The sequence below is a fragment of the Curcuma longa genome, chromosome 8 (genome assembly GCF_044706935.1).
Source record: "Curcuma longa cultivar G26 ecotype Majalengka, Jawa Barat chromosome 8, ITB_CL_G26_1.1, whole genome shotgun sequence".
NCBI lineage: Eukaryota > Viridiplantae > Streptophyta > Magnoliopsida > Zingiberales > Zingiberaceae > Curcuma > Curcuma longa.
This window is the reverse complement of record NC_133868.1, coordinates 5054848-5067775: the sequence shown is the minus strand read 5'-3', so window position 1 is coordinate 5067775 and position 12928 is coordinate 5054848. Positions and strand designations below refer to the sequence as shown.

At 36.3% G+C, this 12928-nt stretch overlaps 1 protein-coding gene across 2 annotated transcripts in view; it reads right to left on the bottom strand.

Annotated features, from left to right (window-relative positions):
- Nucleotides 1–1414: 1414 nt before the first annotated feature.
- LOC141832889 (uncharacterized) overlaps nt 1415–12928 on the bottom strand; it is a 13300-nt gene continuing 1786 nt past the window's right edge. The window contains exons 1-24 of one of the 2 annotated variants that reach the window (XM_074720252.1): nt 9197–9373; nt 8605–8822; nt 8398–8503; nt 8185–8286; nt 7846–7905; nt 7693–7771; nt 7296–7443; nt 6520–6643; nt 6200–6380; nt 6055–6083; nt 5770–5918; nt 5069–5171; nt 4840–4935; nt 4699–4748; nt 4457–4580; nt 4115–4177; nt 3935–3994; nt 3700–3861; nt 2597–2670; nt 2432–2525; nt 2088–2224; nt 1922–2002; nt 1673–1778; nt 1415–1572 (exon numbers count right to left, since the gene is read on the bottom strand). In XM_074720252.1, coding sequence (XP_074576353.1) covers nt 1501–1572; nt 1673–1778; nt 1922–2002; nt 2088–2224; nt 2432–2525; nt 2597–2670; nt 3700–3861; nt 3935–3994; nt 4115–4177; nt 4457–4580; nt 4699–4748; nt 4840–4935; nt 5069–5171; nt 5770–5918; nt 6055–6083; nt 6200–6380; nt 6520–6643; nt 7296–7443; nt 7693–7771; nt 7846–7905; nt 8185–8286; nt 8398–8503; nt 8605–8822; nt 9197–9370 — 2592 coding nt within the window. In that variant the 5' untranslated portion in view covers nt 9371–9373 and the 3' untranslated portion in view covers nt 1415–1500. Of the gene's footprint in view, nt 1573–1672; nt 1779–1921; nt 2003–2087; nt 2225–2431; nt 2526–2596; nt 2671–3699; nt 3862–3934; nt 3995–4114; nt 4178–4456; nt 4581–4698; nt 4749–4839; nt 4936–5068; nt 5172–5769; nt 5919–6054; nt 6084–6199; nt 6381–6519; nt 6644–7295; nt 7444–7692; nt 7772–7845; nt 7906–8184; nt 8287–8397; nt 8504–8604; nt 8823–9196; nt 9374–12928 lie in introns of those variants that run through there. The other variant, XM_074720250.1, reaches the window with a different exon arrangement.

Sequence of the window (12928 nt, the reverse complement as noted above, 5' to 3'; positions counted from 1 at the left end):
CTCAACAGGTATTATTTGACACCGATCTCATCCTCGATTCGGTCTCAAACACCGACCTCATCCTTGACTCGGCCTTAAGTACCATCATCATCTACTCCTAAGGCCATTCAACATCGACCTCACCTCGTCCTCCATCGCCGATTCAGGGCCCACACCCTATCTGGCTCGCTGAAGATGCGGGGGCGCAAGGATAAGGAGGTGATATGACTGCTTCATTCATGAGACCATTTTTCTCCGAAAATGAGGATAACAATAGTGTATATCTCGGAACATACCATAAATGATAATGCGTATCTTAGAACATAACATAAATGGATGTGCACATTCAGTAAAACAGACACATTGATAACTCTTTAAAAGGTTAACCAGCTCCACTGACACATTGATAGTTTAACTGACATCCTCTATGCGTTGAACCATAGGTCGAGAGCCACTGTGATGATTAAACAAAAGTTTTGCTCGATTTCTTTTATTTTTTGTAGAAATTATCTTTACAAATACAACCAATAATTAGTGACCATCATATATATGATAAAATTAAAATTATAAATTAAGAAATTATAATAAAAGTGAACCAACCTTAAACACTTCAAAGTCCCAATAAGTATATAAAAAGTTCCAAGCTTCTTGTGATGGTAAATTATCCGATTTCTTTTCTTTTTTTCTGATCTAAAGTCAATCTAGATAGAAATTTTTGATACTTCTAATGCTTTAATTTTTGCTTAATTACTTGAGTAGAATAAGATTTCCACATCAACTGATGAACTTTTACATCATGGCAACCTTGAAACTCAAACACAGACCGATTAAAAATAATAACAATAAGTTCTATAATTTATTTAAAAAGGAATTATTACAAACAACTTAACTTTAAAAATATTACTTGAATGCGGTAAATTATTTGAATTTTGTTTGACTATGAGACTTTTTTAAAAACTTTTGTATGTAAATGGTGAAAAATTGTGCACCAATGCCGCCAACTCAATGCGACCACGTGCGGGCACAGTTCATTCGAATTCAATTCGGACTACAACGAGGAAGGGGAAAACGGGGAGGTCTGAGCGTCATGGATATCAAGGGTGGGCATTGGAAATATGATCTCATTATCCAAGGAATTGAAATCAGGCCCAAACACATAAAGCAGCACTAGATATCGATAGATATCGCAAATAATTTGTTTATTTGTAAACTATTGTGGATACCTTTTTCCTAAAAGGTTACCCTATATATCTCGCATTAATATATACTGATAAAGATTTCATTAGATTTGAGGGTTAAAGTTGCTCGTTCTTGAGTTTGTTTCGTTGATACATTAGGGACTTTATGTTATTGTAGCATCGCGTGTATGATATCAATTTTTTAAACATAATATTAATAAGTAGTGGGAACCATGTTGGATTGTTGATAGCTACCAAACAATGAATCGATACACTTATTAAAAGTCAATCATCAGTCACAGAATGTGATCGAAAATATCTAAAAGGAGGCCAAAAGAATTGATTAGCCAATGCAATGCGCGAGTTTGAAAGGTTCACCAAAAGCTCCAACGTTACCGGGACGAGAAAACACAATCTGCATCACTCAAACATAAACCAGCATCAGCATATATATATGTACCAATCAAACTGATTCATTTTAATATTTCTCATTATTTATATGTGATTTCAAATACCTGATAATTTTCGAGCGTGCAGGACTTGAAACCAGCAGCACAATAGATGAAATAGTACTCCCAAGTACGCACAAACTTCTCATCAAATCCTAAGGCAATAATTTTGCTGAAAAATCAAAACGTCAAGAAATTATATCAAACAATACACCAAAAAGATTAAAGACAGAAGAAATTATGCTTCTATTTATATTTTCTACTGTTACTGATGTGCTATCATCTGTGTAATCATCTATATAAATAGACACTTACTCCTTGTTTGCAAGTAAATTATTCCTCCAGCATATGAGTGTCTGATAGTAATGGATGCCAATATTCTCGACGTGCTCAATGCTACAAGGTGAGCACACACATGAGAACCAAAAAGATAGGTAAATCACAATATGCATATGTACTATAAGTTCATTTTGGTTATCACCATAGTTTAGATGACGTAGTCATCGCTGTTGTTATCCTGTTTAGAGAAGGAAGACATCCTCCAGGAAAGATGTACTCCTTGATGAAGTCAGAGCTTCTCCTGTATTCATCATAGCGTTGATCTGGAATCGATATGAACTGCAAGGTATGCAAAATCAAACTCGGTAGACTCTGGCCTGGTGAGATTACTTGGGTGTTTAACCTCAACACATATACCATTTGACCATGCGACTTCTTTTTAAGTACTTACATGGAAGATTGAACAGAAAATAGAAATAATACAAGATGTAAATTAATACTGAGGCAATCTAAGAAAAAGTGAAAATGGTAACTAACTTAACGGACCTGGAGGACTAATATGCCATCTGTAGATAGAAGTGACTCGCAACAGTTAAAAAAGTCGTCGATGTATTCGTGACCTACTGCTTCAAGCATCTCACTGTAACTACTATCAGTAGAGAACTACCAAATACTAAAATCAAAAAAGTTATGAGTTATAGTAAACAATACCACGAGATGATTCGGTCATATTTGTGATACTTTGGAATTTGACGATAGTCCATCAACATGAAATTAGTGCAATCCTGAAAATAAATTTCTTTTGTAAGAACAAAAGGGAGGAGTTTTTATTGTTTGCCTAAAAGAACATTTTCTACAATCTTCACATTATGACTATAGATTAAATCATTATCAAATATCGATTAGCAAGTTAAATTAAGAAGCCTATGTATTATGTAATTAGTGCAATTCTGAAAGTATATTTCACATTATACCTATGTATTATGTAAAGCAGCATGTTGATGTGTAAATATTATTTTCATTCATTAAAGTAAATGTCCATTAGTTCCATAAAATAGCAATAGAAGTGTTCCAATTCTTATGCCATGAAATTCTGTTTTTGTTTAACCACTAGGATTAGTTGTCTCTTCTCAGAACAAGGTTAACTCAAGAGTTTTTTGAGAAACTGAACTGTAAATAAAATATTAACCTCGACTAGCAACTATATGAGTACACTAGTTTAACATGCTGCTTTTGAACAATCTATCATTTTATTAGCTGCCTTAGTGAAGAAATGATGATTAAAGACACAAACCATCAAAATTTTGAAAGTTCGATTTCAACTTGATTATCCACCAAGTGAAAATTTACAATGAGAATATGTTTAATAAGAGTATGTTAATGATAGTATAGACTCAAAAATAACAATATTACGGAAGGACTACAGAAAAATCTATCAATTCTAAGACTAATAAATCTACAAACATGATATCTAAATGGAATTTGATGTCATTTTGATTAAAACTACTAGTTAGCTTTCACATGCACAATTAGTTTAATTTGTTGTTCAAATCAATTTCTCCATATTTCTCATCTCCCAGAAGTAGAATAACTTGATACTTCCAAAATCAAATTTTGTGTCCATCTCTATTCGTTGCCTTTAGTTAGGTTGTTAAACACCAACTTATTAACAGGATGAATGGAACTTTCCATGTTGTGCACAAAGGAGGACAGCTAAATTGTTTCATTTACTATAATGGAGAGACGAAACTTGAATGTGACAATTCAACTTAGGCAATTCAGAGGGTTTATATAAGTTTCTGAAGAACACAAACCTCAAGTCCAGCTTCTTTAGCTCTTCTTTTGGCAAATGTTAGTTGCTCCTCAGATAAGGTGATTCCTGTATATTTGCAGCCAGTTTGCTTTACAACCTCGATTGCTAAACTTCCCCAACCACAACCAATCTCCAAAACCTCATGCTTCCCCTCAACTTGGGCCTTGATATAAAAAAGATAATAAGTGTTGCATTAACGATGAAATGAACACAACATGCTCCAATAATATGCTCACCTTTTTAATTAAAAGAGAGATCTTGTGGAGTTGTGCTGTTTTCAAGTCCTCATTTTGTATCTAGAAAATTTTGGGAAGAAATTTTAGATTTTATTGAAGAATCACAATTGTTTGTAAAATTTGTTAGCAAAAATAATGCAACAGTGCAAACCAAGCAAAACAATAACAGTAGTTCCGAACCTTGAAAATGGCAGAGGAATAAGTCATTGTCTCATCCAAGAATAGATTAAAAAACTCATTGCTCTGTCACAAAATGAAGTAAATTCCAATATTAGACTCAAATTGATAAGAAGGTTGTTAGTTTGTAATCATTCTCACATAGTAGAGGATAAGTAAATGGGTAGTTTATACTAACTATATTTACATGTTAACCTACTTTGCAAACAAGACATCCAGTTTTACCAAACAGACTAAAGCAATGAAAGTAAGGTGAATACACTAAACAAGCTAAAAACATACTTAATAAAGTTACAAATGTGAAATACATTACAATGAACATAACAAGGTAGACTAAAGTCTAACCAGATCATAATGACTAGAGATGTTACGACGTGCTTGTATTATAGTGTTTTGTCTCAAGGCATGCCGAAAAAAGTATCTTGCTGATGAAACTCCTGCTGTCACAAGTAATGGTGTCCACCAGCCTCTGATCATTATGTCCAGAGAAAAAGTTTAATCAGTGAAAGCAAGCAAAGTTTGCATCTTAGTACATATTGGCAGTAGTACATTTAGCAAACTAACAAGAAAGTTGTGTATGGAGAAACCTTAAAGTCTTCCCAAGGGAATTTCTCAAATCCCTGTTGGCAATAAGAACCTAGAAAACATGCAATAAAATTAACAAAAAATGCAAGTCGAGTGGCAACAAACTGTGCTCAATATTTTAGCTTGTCTACTTGTTAATTTACCAAAAAAAGATCCAAAAGACCATTTTCTTTATCAACCAATGAAAAGTACTCATTTATATAAGCATCTGCAAGACCTATATCAGCCTCGGTAGCGATCTGTCAAGGTATATCATGAGTAAGGTTTTGGCACAGATACATATTTCCATGCAACAAAACAAGGAATTCTTAATTGATCTTTAAACTAGGATTTTATTCAGGACAAGACAAATGTTCATAGAGAAAACTGAACCTTCCAATAGAATAATGGATTATGAACTCTAAGAACAGCCTTCTTGGTATTATTTGTTGTTGCTCCTTCGAAGATGTAGATGTTGCCACCATCTTCTAGCAATCTGCAATTATGATATAAAATGGGGTAAAAACAAGTTGCAAGTGATGTCTAAACTAGAACAGTCACTAGATAGATGATCAATAGTTTCTGGACTAGCTCATGTGAACGATATTCATCTACATTATAATCATTGTCATTGTCAAATCATGTTTGTTCAAACTATTTTGGAGTAGCTTACATGAATCTTATTCATCTATTGAACTATTTACAAGGCTACATAACAATGAAGGTTCAAATTAATTAAATCATTTTGACTATAGAGTTTATAGCTCATTCTTGAACATAACCATCTCAACCTATTTTCTCTTCCTTTTTCCATTTATTAAAGTTATACCTAGTGGAATAAAGCCTTGGTTATTGATGTTGTGGGTGTATTAAAGTTACACCTAACTTACTCTCGATTATTAATATTTTTATTTTAACCTTTTCTATAACTCTTGATATATCCATCTTAGCATTTTCATCATTATCATATTACTTTTTGTATGTGTTACTTCCTAACAATCTAACAACTCTTTATACACTTCAGTTAAGCAATTGATATTTTCCAATATTTACTAATGATGGATCTTAATAAGCAAGCAAATCTATGCACTTACGTTACACAACCAGTTGCGATATAATTCGCAAGAAATCTAGTCACAAGAAATCTTGCTCCACATTCCATCAATGACGGTACCATGTGTTTTAGGTTTTTCAATAGAACAGTGTCATTTTTAAGCACATTGTTTGCAGCAGCAACCCCAGCCTGTAGAGTATAGAATGATTGTAATCCTTGATATTCGACATTTCATTTATCATCTAGTGAACATAAAGTATGCTTCATTCTACCTTTAGAACGAATTGACAAAGTGAAATTCAAGTACAAAAAATAGCTCTATTACCTTCAGCCCATCCTCATGGAAGCCATAACCTGCAAATCACAACACACACACTCATAATATTAAGGTCTCTGAGCAAAAGTTAAAATTAGAGATTAATGAAGTAAAAAAAGATTCCTATTTTACTTTGAGTACAGTTGCATTATACCTTGGTATGCTCCAGAGAACCATATTCGTCTTTTCCCTTGTATATTTTCTAGCTCTAAGGAAGCTTTTGAGGCTGCAACAGACGGGAAAGGATGGCTGGTGCGCCATTTAAGTAAGCTATGTTTTGGGACACATTTGGGATTCAGAGTTACAAGAAATGGTAGTTTAGTTGAATGTAGATTCTGCAAAATACATATCCCACCTTAAGTTTATTTTATAGTTAGAAGCTCCTTTTGGCTAGAAGCTAAACCAAAGTTATAGAATTAATGATGTTAAACTAATCATGTCTAGCAGTTGCTAAGACAAAAATAAAGCACTAACCTGTAACACATTTAACCAATATGTAAGGCACACACCGTGCTCTGTTGTCCCAAGAAAGTTCCAAGCACTCCATGCTGCTGGGTTTTGGGGCATGAAACTTTTGTCATGATGAAGATAAATGTCACTGTGCATCGAGACATTGTAGACTATCAATTGAGCAAGTGAGAAAACTAAAATTTTGTAAAGACATGTATGTGATTGAGTTTGAGAAGGAAGAGATGTGAAGTTCCCTCAAGTTTGCAACTGCTAACATTTCTATCCAAGAAGACCATAAATCTCCAAATTCCGAGCAAAAATTTGTTTCAAGTGCAAGATGATTGATTACTGAATCCTAAGGAGATATGGATTTAGAGTCTTGTTTCTCAACAATAAATTAAAGATGGAATTAAATAGAATTCTCAATGACAAAAGAACAAGAAGTTGTATTGTAATATATGAGTCTTATTTTTGTGATTTAAAGTTCCTTTAGTCCCTTAAAAAAAGTTTTGAATCTGTATTGCTTGCTTGGCTATTTTAGGAAGAAAGAATTGGAGGTGAGAAAAGGTGTGTCCTTTGGTCGAAAACATATCATCAATCACTGTGAGAAAAATTGAGGGCACCATTCGAAAAATTCACCTAGATTCGAAGCTATCAGCTGTACTAGAACTAAGATCATAGACTTTCAGCTAATAGTTATCACATGAACACCCTAGCTATTCTTAAAATTCATGGGCTTCTACGATTCGAATGGCTTTCTTGCACTTCTCCAAAAACAAAATATGAGAATATCAGCATACCTATATACATACTGAAAAGCACCAAGTATCCTTGCTTCCTCAAATGTTACATGCTCTCCCAAAAGCTTTAAAGCATCCGGGGCATGAGTGCTAATTATGCATCCATCATATATATCTTTGGAGCAATCTTCTCCTACCACACAGCATCCTGCCAAGAAGGCATTTCATAGTAGAGTAGTTAAACCGACATATCAGAACTAACTAAAATGAGCACCAGAAATTCAATGCACATAATGACTTTTTACAGTTTCCCAAAAGGAAAAAAGAAAAAACAACATGTTCTGCTCATTGTGTGCTAATAGTAAATTAAGATTTTGTTACAGTATATTGTTAAACCTTCAAGTTTATCGATATTAAATATCAATGATCATTGATTATGTAACTGGAAGTTATTTACCTGCATCAGTACTAAAAACTGATTGCACAGCACACCCTGTTCTAATAGTACAAGATCTGCTCTCCAATTCTTCTCTTATCTGCTTATAATAAGCATCAACTTTGAGTCAAACGTTTACAGAGAATGAGTTCTCGACTCGAGGAGAGGTGATACCTTGTCGATGTAGCACTGCGAACGCGACTTGACAGTGAGCCATTGTGGACGGCCGAATAGCTGAAAGTGAATGGAAGCATCAGAGAGATCAGAATAAGTGAGAAAGGAAATGGAGAAACAAGGATGCTAAGTTCAATAAGCTCTAGCAAATAACAAAACTTTTGATAACACAGCAGGTGCATCACTAAGCATGTAACATGCAACTTATACAGTGACAAAACACCAAAAATAGTGTTTGTGCAAACAAAGTGCTAAAAAAGAAGAATGAAAACATGGCAATGCTTTACTTGATAATTAACAAGGTAAAAATAACTGCAAAAGACACAAAAGGATACTCACCTGAAGAAGGTGGTGATTGCGACAGAAGGAAAGAACAGAATAAGCAGAGAAGCGCAATACTCCCTCAGAGGGGCATGACCAGATAGAAGCACAGATTGGAATCTGAAACATCAAATAATATACATATCAAACACTAAACAATATAATAGCATCAGAAAAGAAAAAAGAATTGAAGGTTTGTCGAACTAAATAAATCAATATAGTCAATCTCACAAGATAACCCTTCTGAAACAGCTCAGAATAACCATGCGATGTGATGAAGTGCTCCAGTGTCTCACTACGGTCCTTATCTGGATTGTTGTCGAGCTCCTCGAGATACCTTTCAGAATTAGTAGTTGGTTGTCCAAAGATATTGAAGAACAGTTAATAAAAAAAACTTAAACAAAAATCACACACTAAAAAAGTTGAAATTAAGCTTACTCGAGGACGTCGGTCTTGAATTTCAGAATCTCTCGAATCATTCGCCAAAAGTAAGGATTAAAAATATTGGCCTTTTGTGCAAATAAGCTGGAGAAGCCGTTGCGACTTCCCCATTCATATCCTTTGCCGTCATCTAAGCTTACAGCGAATGACATATCCGACGTCTCCATCTCCACGCCGAGGCTCTCAAACAGCTCCATCATATTGGGATAAGTCACCTATAAATGCTCAAAATGTTTATAATATTTTTTAAAATATAAATTTTTTAAAGCCAAAAGTAAGATTTAGACATATCATCACCATAAGACCAAATTTACTTACAGAAAAAAAACATTCGCGTGAAGTGAAATAAATGGGAACATTTATTTTAGGCTTTCTTTTAGATTTATGATTGAGAAGAACAATAAAAGAATTTAAGTTTAAATTTCAAATAAGACGAATATCTTAGATATCGGTTTCTGGTACTCCGAATTCATCTAGTAGATAAATTAGAGGAAAAACTCATCGTCGGATTAGTTGGGCAAAATCTCAACATTTGGATTATAAAAAAAAAAAGAAGAAGTTAGCATGCTTGAAAATTCACATTAGTTACCCGATTGAAGACCATGAAGCCTAGATCGAGGAGGAGGCCATCCACTGAGACAGTCTTGGCGTGTCCACCTAAGTAGTCTTCCATCTCATACAGAACCACCTCCACGCCGGCCTTCACTAGAGTGTAGGCCGCCGCCAGCCCGCTGATCCCGGAACCAACCACCGCCACTCGCATTGCGACCAGACGTCGTCTCCAGCGATCACCCTAACCAAAAACTATAACCGAGGGGAAGTGTGAGTGCAAATTAACTGAAGAAGAGAAGAGAAGAGCTCAGAGTTCAAGGATGTGGAGTGAGGAGAGTATTCATTCTTTAATTTACCCCTTTAAAAAAAATAGACTTAACAAAAAGTGAGAAAACAAAGCATTGTTCCATTTATCCCTTTAGACCGCCTTCCCTTGCCTGCGTCTCTTCGTCCTTATTGTGCTCGTCGTACTGGAAGTGGCAGCCTAATCTACACTGTACTTTGAAAGTTGATGCAGAAAGGTTCGAAAATTATTATTATTTTAAATAATTTTTTATAATAATTTTGTTATTTAGAATAGTTTTAAATTTAAAATATTTTTAAAAATTTGAAAATTATAAATCTTTGTAAGATTTTTAAATATTTTAAAAAAATTCTTCTTTTATTTACAAGTCTATATAAGTATTTTATTAATTAATGTTTAAGAGATTTTTGATTTAATAATATTTTTTAATAATTCTATTTATTTTTTTATGTCTTAGTATTTTTTTAAATCAATAAGTTTTAAAAGATTATTTTTGAAGTTCGCAGTCAAAACCAACAAATTCAATATGCCCGCAGGATAATCGCTATCCCGTCCGACGTCAATTGATATTAGAGCTCTTAGATCTGATGGGTCATCGTCGTGGTCATGATAGGCAAGTGGTACCTGATGAAGCCTCGCACTGTGATCGTAGCACTCGAGACGAGATACTTCAAGATTTACAGAGACAAGTCACAAAATTATTCCAGTGCTTAGCGACGCAAGATCGTAAAGGTCGTAAGTTTCTTTATTCCTATTCCGACCAATACACCGTAGATGATCAACCCATCGATTCATGAACTGCTAACATGCACGCTCCTCGAAGATATCCATCTGGAGAGATAAAGAGACCTGAAAAGCACTCAAAAAGAGAGTTCAAATGACACCGGGGTGGGTCTCGGCAAGCCACTCTGATGCTCAAGTTAGGGTTTTGCGTGAGAAAAGAGTTTAAAGACTTGGGGAAAAATTAGGGATGATGTGTGTATACCTATGCCCATAGGTATGAGCAACCATTTATAAAGTTGATATCAGAAATATTAGCGTCTGTTTTAGGAAATCTCCAAGATATAGAGATTTTGTTCCGATATACACGTTCCAATTATTCATGTTTTCTGAAATATCTTTCTTATTCTTCAAGTGAAACTGTGTTAGAGTTTTCTAATCTTAAGAATGAACCAACTTTGTAAGACTTCTTCCACATGATGCATGAAGGTAATAGATTTCCGCCACATCCTAGCATCTGCAAATTACTAGTCGAAAGAGGCATAGTCCGATTGATTATACTGTGCTTGATGAGGTGTCGCTCACAAGACATATGGATGCAGTGGCCATAATAGGATCATGAGCTCGGAGCTCGAATCTCCAATGCCTATTATAAGGTAAAGTCACGAGCTTGGGGTTCGGTGCTCCAGACCTATCATAAGGCAAAGTCGCGAGCTTCGGTGCTTCAGGCCTGTCGTCAGACCGAAATTTGCAGCTCGGGGCTCAAGTGGTATAGGTCTATCGTAAGGCAAAGTCACGAGCTCTCGGCTCGATATTCCAGGCCTATCATAAGGCAAAGTTGCGAGCTCAGGACTTGATGTTCCTGGCTTATCGTAAGGCAAAGTCATGAGCTTGGGGATCGGTGTTCCTGACTTGTCATAAGGCAAAGTCGCGAGCTCGGGGCTCGGTATTCCTAGTTTGTCGTAAGGCAAAGTCACGAGCTTGGGGCTCGGTGTTCCAGGCCTGTCATAAGGCAAAGTCGCGAGCTTGGGGCTCGGTGTTTCAGACCTGTCATAAGACAAAGTCACGAGCTCGGAGCTCGGTATTCCAGGCCTATCATAAAGCAAAGTCGAGAACTCGAGGCTCGGTATTACAGGCCTGTCGTAAGACAAAGTCGGGAGCTCGAGGCTTGATGTTCTAGACCTGTCATAAGACAAAGTCGGGAGCTCGATTTGCCATAAGACAAAGTCAGGAACTCGGGGCTCGGTGTTCTAGGCTTGATGTAAGACAAAGTCACGAGCTCGGGGCTCGGTGTTTCAAGCCTATCGTAAGGCAAAGTCACGAGCTCGAAGCTCGGTATTCTAGACATGTCATAAGGTAAAGTCGCGAGCTCGAGACTTGGTTGTAAAATACCGGAAAATTAGGAGAAAATTTATAAATTTAAACTTAATTTTATTGGGCTTAAGGAAAGATTAGGAAGGATAATTAATTAAATCTTAACGCATGTAATAAAATAATTAGGTTAAACTCGTAAATCATAAAAATTGAAACCCATTAGATTATTAAATATGGGAGAATGGAACTCGTCGTGCAAAGACGAAATCAACAAAACTAAATTGGGACAAATCAGAGATCGTTTGGTTAGTGAACCAAATGAATCAAGATTGAACCAAACTGAACCAACTTCATTTGGTTCGTGCTAGATGAGATTTTGATAAAATAAAATGGATAAAAAGATTCGTCTGGCAAAGAAGAATCCAACAAAATTGGTTTCAGTTCAATCCGAGATCGTTTGATTAGTAAACCAAGTGAACCAAGATTGAACCTGGATTGCTATAGTAATCGATTCAATTGTTATAATAAATCCTAGGTTTTTAAGATGGTTTAGTCCCTTAAACCTAATTTAATTGCGCCTATTAATGTGCTTAATGAGAAATCGCGATTCCTTTTTAATCCTCTACCCGCGCCGCGTCTCCTTCCCGTGTGCCCTGCGATTCTCAGCCGCCGCCGCTTGGATCCACCTCTGCCGCCTTTCAGCTCGCGCATGCCGCCGCCTACCGTGGAGAAGATGCCGATCACCGCCTTTGTCGCTCGCAGCATGGAGGAGAAGTCCTGCCGTCGCCCTTTGCTTCCTCTTCCTCTCACCCGTCGTCGCCCTATTCGAAGGCGAGGCATGTACTGAATCGCGATGGCAGGGCACCGGTCTGGTCATCCGCTGAGGTTGCAGCAGATCTGGTCAGGCGGGAGGTTCGTCTCGTCGATCCTGAAATTGGAGGCCGAGCCCTCTTCGCTGCTGGGATTTGATCACTTGTGAAGAGCAATGACGAGCGATCTACCGATGAGTCCAGAGCTTGAGGAGATCGAGGGCAAGATCCAAGACATCTTCCGAGCACTCCAGTAAGATTTGATTTCTTTGGAGTTCCTGCGCGTTCATATGTTGATTCGCCTTTCTTCTTTTGCTCTATCTTTGAACTGTAGATGCCATGATGAGATTATATCATATGGGAATCTTCTTCTCTCTTATAATTGGGCTTGATCTCTAGTTGTTCATAACTTATGTTGTTTAGAAATTAAAACACATTGAGGAACTAGTTTTATCTGGCTGGACGATGATCTGTTTCGGATGCTTTGCCCTTGACCCTCTACAAACTCAAGTTTTATATTTTGGGGTACCGAGATCTAAAATCAGGAGTGAGTGAATAGCTTGCTGGTTCTACAACAGAGATCGACATAGACAATATCTAGGGAATTGGGGTAAAGTTCCAT